Source organism: Aquarana catesbeiana, linkage group LG11, assembly GCF_042186555.1.
Source record: "Aquarana catesbeiana isolate 2022-GZ linkage group LG11, ASM4218655v1, whole genome shotgun sequence".
NCBI lineage: Eukaryota > Metazoa > Chordata > Amphibia > Anura > Ranidae > Aquarana > Aquarana catesbeiana.
Window position 1 is genome coordinate 234,383,508 of NC_133334.1, and position 13,906 is coordinate 234,397,413.

The 13,906-nt window shown below is 43.4% G+C and overlaps 1 protein-coding gene across 2 annotated transcripts in view; it reads right to left on the reverse strand.

Annotated features, from left to right (window-relative positions):
• CPNE2 (copine 2) overlaps positions 1-13,906 on the reverse strand; it is a 180,902-nt gene that overhangs the window by 90,012 nt on the left and 76,984 nt on the right. For both annotated transcript variants that reach the window (XM_073605522.1, XM_073605524.1), the window contains exons 4-7: positions 7,107-7,181; positions 3,817-3,888; positions 3,571-3,654; positions 1,474-1,563 (exon numbers count right to left, since the gene is read on the reverse strand). In XM_073605522.1, coding sequence (XP_073461623.1) covers positions 1,474-1,563; positions 3,571-3,654; positions 3,817-3,888; positions 7,107-7,181 — 321 coding nt within the window. The remainder of the gene's footprint in view (positions 1-1,473; positions 1,564-3,570; positions 3,655-3,816; positions 3,889-7,106; positions 7,182-13,906) is intronic.

Consider the following 13,906-nt stretch of genomic DNA (forward strand, 5'->3'; position numbering starts at 1 on the left):
TTACATAGGGATTCCCTGAAATCGCATCAACATCGTGGCCGCAAAAACGTGGTAAAATCGGGTGAAAGGGACCGAAGGACAAATGTAAGCCCCGTTTCTGATCCAATATTCAAACAAGAGGTACTCTCATTCTTGGTAAATGTAATCTTAAAACCAGTCCAACCAACACTGGAGTTTCAATCCTACAATGAGTGCCTTAGCTCAGTGCAACTTTTTAATATGGGTGATCAAGCTTGCAGGCATTAGGCCAGCTTTATGATACATTCACACAGGTGATTAGGGGCATACGATGGATTCCTGCTGCAAGAATCAGTAGATTCTTGAAGCTGGGATCACAGGTGTAAACAAACAACTGCATAAAGCAATGACAGGCTGACAGAAGCTGCTGTTTGCAGGTATCCGCACATCCATCAGTTACCTGGGGTTGGGGACAGATGAGTGATCCTAGATGCAGAAAGACTGTATCCAGGGTTGAAGATCGGTCCTAACCGTAGGTAACCGTTGGATGTGTGGATATATGTGAACAGCAGCAGCTCCTATCAGCCTGTCATTGTCTTTTACAAGCCTATTGGCCGCAGCTGTTGGCATATACCTGTGATCCCAGCTGTAAGGGGTCCACTCATTCTTGCTACAAAAATCTGGTGTATGCTGCTAATCACCCATGTGAATGTAGCCTTAAGTTTACTCAGAGGCAGGTTTGGGAAACACTAATTGCAGCTCATGCTATATTTATCAGCTTACAAGTACTCTCTACACCAGCCATTCTCAACCAGGGTTAAGTGGAACCCTAGAATTCATCCAGAGGTTGCTAAGGGTTCCTTGAGTGGTAGCTCACTGACCTTCCATTTGATGATGCCTGCAAAGTTCTAGGGCCAATGCCACTTGGCAGAGCCAGCTGCATAACACCAATACTTTTTTAGCTGTTTGTAAGGGTGGAATACTAACCACCACTCTAAGGAGCATTCTTTCCACTGTCTACCAATGTAAGGGGCACTTATTTTTCCTTTGACCCCCAATGAATTGGTTTCAGCAGGGTTTCCCCAAGATCCAAATATTATTTCTAGGGTTCTTGTAGGGCACAAAGGCTGAGAAAGGCTACCAGGGGCACGGGGTTAACCAAGATTAGGCATGGGACGTGTCACCCCCTACAACCAACCCCTGTGTGGTCTTCCATGGTTCACCTCTTTAACTGAATGAATTGGTGCTTGAGTCCTGAAAGACTGAGCAGGTGGTTTGCTTAAAGTTTTAACAGTGTTATTGGTATTTAATGTTAAAGGTATGGTACAACGAAGGTTAAAGGTTATCATATTTGTTTTAAAAACCAAATGAAGGGACCGCAGCCATAATTTTCCACGCATTTCATTTTTTATGGTTTTCTTTACTATCATGATTGAACAGCTGGTTATGGTGGGGTGGTTGTTTGTGGGGTTGTATAGTCCCATTTATATTGTCAAGCATTAAACACACAATCACCTTTATTGGTTTCTCGATGTCTCCATTGCACAAAGACTGTAAGGGCACAGTAAAGGGTTTCCACACCGGGTCCAGAGTGTATTTTATGACCTGAAATGAAGACATACTCAGCATTCAAGCAACTGTAAAATTATTCACTGTACAGAAGGAAACAAGTTTTCAAGTGCAGAATGTTGTCATTTCCCTGTCAGTGATTGATTTTTATTACAGACTTTGATCCTTTGCCAAGAAACAGCCATATAAGGGGAAGCTTTTATTTCCTCCCTCATTGTTACTTTCTCACATGATCATGAGTGGAGCAAGCAACGGGTGCTGCTTATCTCTCTTTTATTGAACGGCACAAAACAGCCTTCCCAGGCAATGCATTTCTGTTTCTTCCTTTTTTAATCAAACCTAAGCCTCCGCTCTGGATACATGCACAACACTGAACACAACCTCATCATATAAAACAGAGAAATGTTTAAATGGCTTGTTTGCATATTAACTAGTTTTGCTTTTAGTGCTCAATATATATATATATATATATATATATATATATATATATATATATATATATATATATATATATATATATAATTTGCTGTCTCTGTCCTGTGGGGAATTTCCACACAATTGTAGGATTTTATTAAAGGCTATAGATGTATTCAAGTGCTCTTTAACACAAGCGGTGCTCTCAAAAGAGTGATCTGCGGTGGATATTTTTTTTTAGAGGGCAGCAGTGCAGTGGCAGTGATATTGCCACCTCCTAAATGCCTGTTTTTTTTTTGCAACCAAATGTGGATTTTGAATGGGAATACCACCCCACAATCACAAGCCATGTGTTTGGCTCATGGTTATGGATACACTGAAACTGGTCACCTTTGGCAGTGGTACTGCTTGCGGAACATGACATGTTACAATGTAAACAAGGTCTATCACAGACTGGTAGAAAAAGACAGCATTCCCTAGATTTGGGGGTTGATTTACTAATTGCACTCTGCAATGGCATTTGCTCCAGAGCTTAGTAAATAAGGGAAACACTTGTGACTTCCATCATGCAAGCAAAAAAAGCTATTTTTAAAATTTTCCTTGCATGTGATTGGGTATTTTTTGCAAAGTGAAGCTTTACCTCATTTACTAAGTTCTAGAGCAAATACCCTTGCAGAGTGCAACTGCACTTGTAAAGTGCACAGTCTATTTAACTTTAGCAAATCAACCCCTTAGAGTCATTACTAGAGTCTAACAGGATCACTGCTAAAAAAAAAAGTTCATCTTTCTCCCAATCCAGGCAAATTGTTAGTTATATTCATGCCGAGTGATGCTGTCATCTGATCAGTCCTTTCACAGGCATATGACTGGCTCCCCATGGGTTTTCACAAATGGAAAATGGAAATTTCCCTGGAGACAACAAAAACTATGTAGGACAATTTATCCTGGTATGCTTTTTTTTTTCAAGTGAATCTCTAGACTTTTTTTTGTTTTGGAAAGAGTGGGGAAGAGTTAGAATATCTCTCTCTCTGGGACAATTTAGCCTGTTTGCACTGGTGACCACTGTCAATGGAACACAGAGTGATTGGTAATTTATTACTTTACAGATGTTGGGTGAAGAGGGAACTGGAGGTAAACAGGGAAATCTTTCAATGGTCGTGATAACGGTCTAAGAGAGATTTTATCTCAGGTACTGTTGTGTGTTTGAGACAGGAAGTAAAAGGAAATCCATGCAAGTGGACACAGACGAAAAAAAAAAAAAAACAGTTTATTTTTTTTTGTGTGTGCCGCATTTCTGCTAAAAAAAAAAGGTGCATGCACCCTTTCAAAAATGCAGCCCCAGGGAAATCGCATGGTCCTTTTCACCATGCAGTTTTCCTGCAGTTCCCGCACAAGCACTGGATTTTACATGCATGGGGGTGCCATTCAGAATGAATGGCAGCCCGTGCACTTCCGCAGAGCAGTGCATTTTCAGTAGGGGTGATTTCAGGTGCGGGAAACTCTATGGTTCCCGCACCTGCATCCACACTCAGAGATGTGAACGTAGGGTAATAGCGGATTCTGATACAGTTTTGTTTTTGCTAGTCTAAATTAGAAGTACAAGCAAAAAAACATTTTAAGCTAATTCACCTCTGTCCTGTGAACTAGCATCCACTTTCCGTCATCTCCTTGTTTATAGAATTCTAAAAATGGATCAGACTTTCCAAACAGGTCCTGTTGAGATACAAATCACAATTTTCACAGATGGACAGAGATTACACATAGTGTTCATTATCCGCTGTCAAAAAGCTGCTATTAATTGAATAACGATAAGTATCCACAGGGCATCCAAATATTAATAAATAGCTGCAATATGTTAACAAGGGGAAGTGTCACCTTCTTATCCAGCTTCCTTCCGGCCATGGAGAGTGTTATCACTCTGTTATCGGACAACTCCTGGGCAATGATCTGGGTGGAAAATAATCAGAAAATGTATTTATAAAAGCAAGATCAAACACATACACACACACACACACAAAACATTGAATGCAAAAAGGATGCTATTAAATAAAAAAAAAAAAAAGGATATATAAAAACTGAATATAAACAGAGCCTCTTTACTATAACTGCATGCCCATTTTTATGTAAACTAGTACTGTATATTTAAATAGGAAACTTGGAGTGCCGCTCAAGCCATAGAGTAGATTCTTCCTTTTGATCCTAGGAGAAGGAGTGGTGGCATTCTCCTGTGTTCCAGATGGCACATGCAATGAAGTGAGATGGACTCGGCATTCCCAGGCAGCCCATGTGAGATGAAGGTAAGGAGCAGCCTAGCCTATGCTAGTCCACAAACCACACCCCCAACATGTTTTGCTCCGCCCACCAGGACCTTAGTCCAGTGGGTAGGGCGAAACACGTCAGTAGTGAGGTTTGTAGGGGAGTATAGGCTGGGCTGTTCCTCATCTTCATCTCACATGAGCTGGCCGGGAGTGCGGCATCCATCTAATACTATATGTCAAACACTTGACACTACTGAAGACTTGCTTAAAACCATTAAAATTCCTTGACAGGTGAATGTCAGTCTGGAGAATTGGACATTCTGAGGCAGACTGCACTTGCAGGCAGACTACCCCAGGTAATCCCTACATGTGATGCTTAAAGCGGACCGTCACCCTCTTCCACTACATTCCTCCACTCCACCCCTTCTTCCATTCTGTAGGTATTGCTCTGTTTTTTTATTTTTATTTTTTACCTTTATTTAGGCAAAAATATTCGGCCCCACCTACCCATGCACATCAGTTGCATTAGGCGAATGACATGCACACTGCCTGTGTACCTCCCAGGATAAGAACGTCACATATCCCAGGAGGCATAGCCTTCCAATCAGAAAAGGAGGAGAGGGCGAGCCTATCGGCACATCATCGGGGGGCCTGTCTGCTGAACCAGGAAGAGCTGGAGGGCCTCTTGATGAAGTCAGAAAAAACATGATGGTGCGGGACAGAGCTGTGGCCTGGCATTAAAGGATCTCAGCGTGACATTGCTGGATCCGCTGGGTAAGTATCTTAAATGTGCTGATACAGCCTTAAGGGAAGCGGGAGTGAAAAAACAAAAAACAAAAAAAAAAAAAACCACCGCAAAGGGCGGTTGCTTTAACTTCCATTATTAAAAAAATTAAATCCAATAAATGAAAGGGGCCGACCAGGGACAGTCAAGCTGCGGAAGAAAGGGCTAGACTGCAGGGGTCTCAAACTGGCGGCCCTCCAGCTGTTGAGAAACTACAAGTCCCATGAGGCATTGCAAGGTTGACAGTTACAAGCATGACTCCCACAGACAGAGCCATTATGGGACTTGTAGTTTTGCAACAGCTGGAGGGCCACCAGTTTGAGACCCCTGGGCTAGAGGATGCTGAATGTCTTCCAACTAGAAAAGAATGCTGGCTCTATCTGACTTGCTGCAACTTTTGATACACACTACGAGATTGCTCACAGTGTGCAATTAAATCTGTGTATTTTCAGTACAGGAGAGAAGCTGTACAACTGTGCAGGATTAAAAGGTAAGGCTCAGAGTTCAGCATCAGGGACTGTATTTTTTTTTCTAACTACACATCTGACCTACAGCAACACACACGATTACATTTTTATATGAGATTATATGTACAGTACGTGTGTGAATATGTGTGTCTGTTTTTTTTTTTTTTTTTTTGAATGACTCAACCATCTGTGGAAGGCATTGATGCAAGTCGTTCTTTCTACACTGTACAGAACTGCGGAATGTTAGGCTATATAAAGAAAGAAAACATACAAATGTAGACACAAAAAATACATCAAGCTAGAAATCCTCTACATTTAATAAGCCAGAAAACTGCACGTCATGCTAGCCTTACACATAATATGATCATTCTTTTTATTGATTATTCAGATAAAAAATACTTTTCAGAAATTAATTATATTAAAAAGGCGGTAATAATCAGGCCTGGTAGATAGTTAAATTTGACAATACTGATCTTAAAGTAGTTCTAAAGCCTGAAGGATTTTTACGTTCATGTATTCTATGCATGAAGGTAAAGATCCTTCTCTGTGCAGCAGCCCCCCCAGCCCCCCAAAACTTACCTGAGCCCTATCGCCACCTAGCGATGTGCACAAGAGCCTTGGCTTGCAGGGGACTCTCCCTCCTTATTGGCTAAGACAGCAGCAGGAGCCATCGGTTCCCGCTGCTGTCAATCACAGCCAGTTAGCCAATGACTATAGAGAGGGGGCATAGCTGATCCATGGCTCTGTGTGTGAATGGACACAGAGCAGCGGCTTGTGAGTGAGCTTGCTTGGGTACCCCCATAACAGGCTGCTTGCTCTGGTGGCACTCGGCAGAAGGGAGGGGTTAGGAGCGCCGGCGGGGGACCCGGGAAGAGGAGGATCAGTGTTGCTCTGTGCATAACTGCAGCACAGAGCAGGTAAGTATAACATGTTTGTTATTTTGAAAAAAAATAGCCTTTAGCCCGGGTTCACACCTATGCGAATTAGATGTGCGTTTCCACACATCTAATTTGCATAGCAGGAGAATGTGACTGGCTCTCTATGGAGCCGGTTTACATATCTCTGGGGCGGCTGCGGCGCGCACTGCACAAAAACGCTGTGCGTCTTTGGCTCCGTTTCAGGGCCGAATTCAGGCATAGAATCGGCCCCGATTCGTCCCTGAAACGGGGAACAGGGACGCACAGCGCTCCTGTGCGATCCGCAGCCTGATATAGTGTGAACCCGGGCTTAATGTCACTTTAATTTTGGTTTCTTTAAGTGATTGTGTGATTGTTGATCAAAAACTATCTATGCTTGATTGTTTTCTGATGTATATATAGTCAACATTGCAGAATGCTTATTCTGCCATCAAAGAAACAAAATATTAAAATATACTACGGTGCAATGAACATTGTTCACTTTGTTTACAAAGTTGCAGAATTAATGAAAGAAATGCTGCACTTGAGCCTGTCTCATCCATAGAGGAACGCGCAGCATATTGTTATCCTGGCGCTCTGTTATCTCGTTGCTAGGATATTGTTGCCATGATGCACGTCTTCGGCTTTTACTAGAAACAGAATGATTGCTACCGGTGGAATAATCAAGCGATTATCTCAGTATGAAGTTCAAACAGCTTTTAAAATGACACACGCAGTACAGAAAAAGAAACCTCTTTACCGTTATGGCTCCCTTTCCCGCTGGCTTCCCACTCCCTAAAATCAAGGGTCGTGTTATCTTCTTGCTTGAAACGATCTGAAAAAAAAAAAGGAGAAAGAAAATGAAAACACAGAAAAAATGCTATTTGCTGGATATATATGTGAGATATTTTAAAAGATCCCAGTGCAGAATATGGTGTTGATTTACTAAAGGCAAATAGACTGTGCACTTTAGAAGTGCAGGTGCTCCAGAGCTTAGTAAATGGGTTGAAGCGTCACTTTGGAAAAAAAAAAAAAAAAACGCAAAAAAAAAAAAAAAACAATCACATGAAAGTAAAATAAAATAATAATCAAAAAAAACCCAGCATTTTTGCTTGAACATGATTAGATGGTGGAAGTCAGCAGAGTTTCCCCTTATTTATTCATTACAGGTACTTAACAGCACCATCAATTCATGCAGCACTTTAAATATATATTGAATATTCACAAACCCTACCCTCAATGAGCAAAGAATCTAACGTCCATATTTACTAAGATTTGGAGCAAATGCTCTTGCAGAGTGCAACTGCACATGCAAAGTGCACAGTATATTTGTCTTTAGTAAATCAACCCCACTGTCTTGCATGTCACACACAGGGGTTGATTTAATTAATGGCAAATAGACTGTGCACTTTGCAAAGTGCAGTTGCTCCAGGACTTAGTAAATGAGGTTCACTCTGCAAAGAATACCCAATTACGTCCAAGGAAAATAAAAATACAGCAATTTTTGCTTGCAAATGATTGGATGATTGAAATCAGCAGAGCTTCTGCTCATTTACTAAGCTTTGGAGCAACTGCATTTTGCAAAGTGCACAGTCTATTTGTCTTTCGTAAATCAACCTCATAGACTCCATACATGCATGGCATTAAAATGTTTTCTAGATGATGGGTTTGACCGTACTCTCCAGGGCAAACTAGTCAGTAAAAAGAAAAATGAATATGCTATTTAGACATTTAGTGAGACCTCTATGACTAAGCCCTGGTGGACGGGGCGAAACGCGTCAGCTTGGATTTCTTTTAAATGACGTTGCAAGCCGCAATGAAATCAGTGATCCAAGTTGCATTGATTAGCAGCTTTGAAATTGCAATGAAGTAGTGCGATTTCAAAGCTGCACTATTGTGAACCAGGGAGGAAGCAATTATACCAGAATCACAGCTGCAGCCATGATTCGGGTATCAAAATTTTCAGTCAGCAGCTTTACTGTAACAGTGATCCAAGAGGCTCTACAGCCACCCGATCACTTTTACAGGGCTCATAAGAAGGTCACCCCCTCCCTTCCCAGGCTTTCCTGTCCTGTCTGGAAGCCCGGGACTGCTGCAAGCAATTGGGTCAGCTGAGAACAGAGAAGAAGGAGGAGCATCCATTCCTCCCCCACCTCTGTAACAAATGAATCTGGAAGCACAGTGTAATACATCCTTTCCAGTTTTGGTTCCTATTTACCTGGCCTTTACTGGCCAGGGTGCTAGCCGATCAAACTGATCTGTGAAGGGCAGAGGAGGGATCAGCAGAAAAAATTAATCCACCCTCGTCCCCCCGTCCTCATGAGCTACCACGCACGTAGGTCCCATACACATATGTAAATGGTGATTGCACCACACATGTGAGTTATCACCGTACATGACAGAGTAAGACCAATAATTCTAGTGCCAGAGCTCACTTTTAACTCTAAACTAGCAGCCTGTAAAGACTTAATAAAAACCTATGGACTTAATAAAAACAAAGTATAAAACCTTCTTAAATGTATGTAAACCCTAACAATGAACTTCTCTCATTTGCTCCCTTTTAGTATGTTAAATATATAATTGAAGGAATTTTGTTATATTTGCCTGGTAAGTGCAAAACTGTTGATCATGTCAGAAATTTAGAGCTATTCTGTGTCTTGTGCATACTTGCTGTGTTGTCTCAAGAAGTCCAACAACAAATTGGGAACAATGGTCTGGCAATTACTTGATTGAGTTCCCCAAGTACCCTTGGGTGCAAGCTATCCGGTCCCGGTGATTTATTAATGTTACGTTTCCCCAAGTCTAATTCCAAATCTGTCCTCTGTTAGCCATGAGGGTGCTTCCTGTGACATGTTATTAGGATAAGCACTGCAGATTTGGTTACTAAACCCCCCTGATTCCCTCATGAAGACTGAGAAGAAGAATAAAGTCAATACCTTCACCATCTCCCCATCCTTTGTAACCACACGTCCTTCCTCATTCTTTATGGGTCCAATATGGTCTGTCCTCCCTTTTTTACTGTTTACATACTTCCAATTTCTTGGGATTTTTTTTGCTCTCCTCCGCTATGTGTCTTTCGCGCTCTATCTTAGCCGCCCCAACTGCACCCTTACATATCTTGTATCCTTTATAAAGTCTGATTGCTGATGATGAGCCCTCAACCTCATGTTTTTTGAAGACTTTCTCCTTTGCTTTTATATGCATTTTTACATTGGAGTTAAGCTATCCAGGACTTTTGTTCCCCCTTTAAATGTATTACCCAATGGGATGCACTAACTAATGCCCTTATTTAATATGCTCTTAAAGCAAACCCATCTCTCCTCCATGTTCTTCGTTCCTAAGATTTTATCCCAATTTTTGCCTTCTAGCAAGGTACGTAGTTTAGGGAAGTTGGCTCTTTTGAAATTCAGTGTCTTTGTATTTCCCTTGTTTCCTATTTGTGTGATTTATACTGAAGCCAATTGACCTGTGATTGCGGTTTCCTAAATTGCCCCATATTTCCACATCCGTGATCAGGTCTGTATTGTTGGTAATCAGTAGATCTAGTAACGCTTTATTTCTAGTTGGTGCGTCTACCATCTCCTTAGATGAATGCCTACTTCCTTCCGCCCAGTCTATGTGTGGATATTTAAAAGCCCCCATTATGATGACACGTCCCATTCTTGCTGCTAATCCAAATTGTGATAGGAGTTCCACCTCCGCATCTTCCCTCAGGTTAGGGGGCCTATAGCATACTCCCAGTTTTATTTATTTTCGCCTTAGCTTCATCCCTTTGGAGCTCTACCCATAAGGATTCCACCTCCTCCCTAGCTCCCTAGTGATGTAATTTCACTTCACTTTCACATTCACTTGTACATTATTCTTGATATATAGACATACCCCTTACCCTCTCTATCCCTGCGGCAAAGGGAATACCCTTGAATGGTTGCCAGCCAATCATGAGAGCTGTTGAATCAGGTCTCAAATACCCACAAAATCCAAATCCTCCTTGTACAACAGTATCTCTAGTTCACCCATCTTGTCTGCCAGGCTCCTGGCATTGATGAATATGCCACGTAGTTTAGACCGGTCGCATACTATCCTCTTATTGGGTGTTCCGAGATTGCAACTAGGACATGTTACTATACTTACCTTGGGTTTATGTGCTTTAGTCAACCTACCACTAATGCCCCCAATACTACCCTCTGGAATATGTTCCGCGCTGACTATCTCTACCTCTGGACCCTCCTCCCATCGCCTAGTTTAAAAACCCTTCTAACTTTTTGGCCATCTTTACTCCCAGCACATCTGCACCCTCCTCATTTAGGTGCAGTCTGTCCCTTCTATAGCACTGGTGACCGACTGAGAAGTCAACCCAAACCCCTCCTTACTACATCAGCTCCTCAGCCACTTGTTTACTTCCCTAATCTCCCTCTGCCTTTCTGGTGTGGCTCTAGGTACTGGTAGTATTCCTGAGAATACTACCTTGGAGGTCCTTTTCCCAATTTAGCTCCCAAGTCCCCAAAATTGTTTTTAGGACACTCCATCTGCCTCTGGGCCTGACTGCATGGGCAGCTACCTATGGCCTGCAGGATGTGCGGAGGTGGAGGAATCCGCAGTTTCAGGCCTACACCTGTCACTCAGCATCCCACTAGACCTTTTCTCATAAAGATTTGGCCTTCGCTGGATGGCCTGTCCTGCCCAGAGTCAGTCAGGGACATCTGCATACTCCCGAGAGGTATTTTGGACAATGCTCCATTGCTCCTGACCCTGGACACTCTTGTCAGTCCCTCAGACCGACTTTGACGGCTGTCTAGGTTCTGAATCTCGGATACAACGGTAGACATGCAGTTCAAGAATGCTATGGTAGGATACTGGGTGGTTAATCTGGGATCAGCAGGGGAGGGCACAGTTTGGGAAGCGTTTAAGGCATTCACGAGGGGACAGTACCAGACCATCATAGCTAAAACCCGGAAAGAAAGAAAGGCTGACTTGATCAGGGCTGAGGCTGCGGCAGAGGCACAGGAGGCTGCCTATGTCAGGACTTAGGATCCACACCAGTATGTAAGGTTGCAATCACTGACTAGAGAGGTGCTCCAGATTTGCACGTCCCTCACACAAAAAAAGCTATTATACCAGTCCCAACGCATTTTTGAACAGGGAAAGAAGACAGGGAGGCTACTGGCTTGGCTCTCAAAAAAACAGGTGGGGGGTATTAGCATACCTCACATTAAGCGCCATACTGTGGATCTTCTCTACGCCCCGGATGAGATAAACCAGTGCTTCGCTTCATTCTACCACACACTATATAGCTCCCGGGTGATATACAGCGCTGAAGAGTTGACATCTTACCTAGAGACTATAGATATCCTAGTCCTTACGACAACATACCGCAATAAGTTAGATGCCCCCATCGCGGTCGAGGAGATTTTGAAGGCGCTCAAATTGCTGCAGATCTGGGAGCTGGAAGCTGACAGAATCCCAGTTGAGTTCTGCAAGACATGCTGCAGATCTCGCCCCCAGACTACACACTGTATATACCAAGTCTACTGAGATAGGGGAGCTCCATGGGGGAAGCAGTCATTGTGGTGATCCTTAAACCAGGGAAGGACCCCTCATTTTGCTCCTTGTATCGCACCATCTCTCTCCTAAATGCGAAGTTACTAGCCAAAATCCTTGCTAATAGACCAAGTACGGTGATAACTGCGCTGGTCCACTCGGACCAGACGGGGTTTATGTCGGGATGTGGTATGGATATAAATATTAGACGACTTTACACTCACATCGCAGTGGCGCAACAGGAGAATGCGGGGGTTGTGGCTTCTTTGGATGCGGAGAAGGCCTTTGATTCGGTCGAGTGGGGTTTTCTCTGGGCTGTACTATCAAAGTATGGATTTCGTCCTTGTTTTCTAACCTGGATTCAAATGCTTTATGCGAACCCGAGGGTACGAGTCCGGACGAATGGAAGTCTGTCAGACTCCTTCCTTCTGGGGCGTGGGACACGACAAGTATGCCCTTTGTCTCTGGCTTTGTTTGCCCTCGCCTTGGAGCCTCTAGCCATTCTTCTGAGAGCAAATCGGGGGGTGCGGGGCATAATGGTGGGACCGCTCGAAGAAAATGTATCCCTATATGCGGATGACACCCTACTATGCTTGGTCAATGCCTCATTGTCACTCTGATCGGCTCTGGCTTTATTCGATCAGTTTGGTCACTACTCGGGAATCTGTATAAATTGGGATAAATTAGTACTTTTCCCCCTACACACCTCAGTTCCACGCACATACACACATACCCCCCTTAAATGGGTTGACAAATTCACTTACCTGGGAATCAAGGTGACTAATGAGGTTACTGATTATTTGGAGAAAAGTGTGAATCCCCTGCTCAACTCACTCGTAGATGTGGCGCTTGGCGTACTCTCCCGTTAACACCGGTGGGAGAGTGAATGTATTGAAAATAATCTATCTACCAAAATTCTTATACTTTTTTTTAGGAACACTCCGTCCCACATTCCCATGGCCTTCTTCGGGCGTTTGGAGGGAGTCATGACTTCTTTTGTATGGGCTGGACGACCTCCCAGGGTAGCAAAATGCATACTCTATCTCCCATTGTCCGGGGGGGGGGGGGTTTGACTTTGCCAAACTTTCAACTTTATTATTGGGCGGCTGTTTTGGTCACAGTGAGGTGGTGGTTCTCCCAGCCTAGACAAAAAGCAGTGGTGACGTTGGAGGTGACCATCTTGGGCTTATATGCAGCCTTGAATAATCTGGTATTCCGAGGCATTAAGGTCCACCCTTCCCTGACATTGTCTATGCGAACTACGATAAGGGCATGGAGAGATGCTGAAGCGATATAGATATATCGATCGAAAACCCCTCCATATGTCTCCACATATACCTCCTTGGGGTAACCCATTGCTTCCCCACTTGTGTAGTGTCCCAGACCCCGGGATTTGGGCTAAAAAGGGTATTCCAGCTCTGAAACGTGATGGTTGAGGGCAAATTTATTTCTTTTTTCGGGAATTGAGGAGCAGGTTCTCACTACCTGGTTCCTTTAGGTTCCAATACTGGCAGCTAAGACATGCAGTTATGGCCCAATTCCTGGCCCTTGAATCAGATCCAGTTGAGCACCTTCTCATCTCTAGTGTCACGAGGAAACCGTTGTGCTCCTTGTACTTGTACCTGACTGTGGCCTACGACACTAAACTGACCCGCTCACTAGATAGATGGCGGGAGGATATTCCGACCCTTGACGAGGAGCAATGGAAAGAATGTGTTACAATCTTTATTCTCTTAATGGTTGCTGTGAAAGACAGGTTTATCCAACAGAAGTTCCTTCATAGGGCCTACTACATGCCGCAGAGATTGTCCCGTATATATAGTCAGCAGGATCCTAAATGTACTAGATGTAATCTTAAGGTGGGCAGCTTCTGGCATATGGTCTGGTCCTGTCCCAAAATACGCCCTTACTGGGAGGCGATCATAGTCACTTTGAGTGACATATGTGGCCTGAGAGTACCCCTGGATCCACTTGTGCTACTGCTGAGTCATCTGGGGGACATTGAAGGGGATAGATATAGTA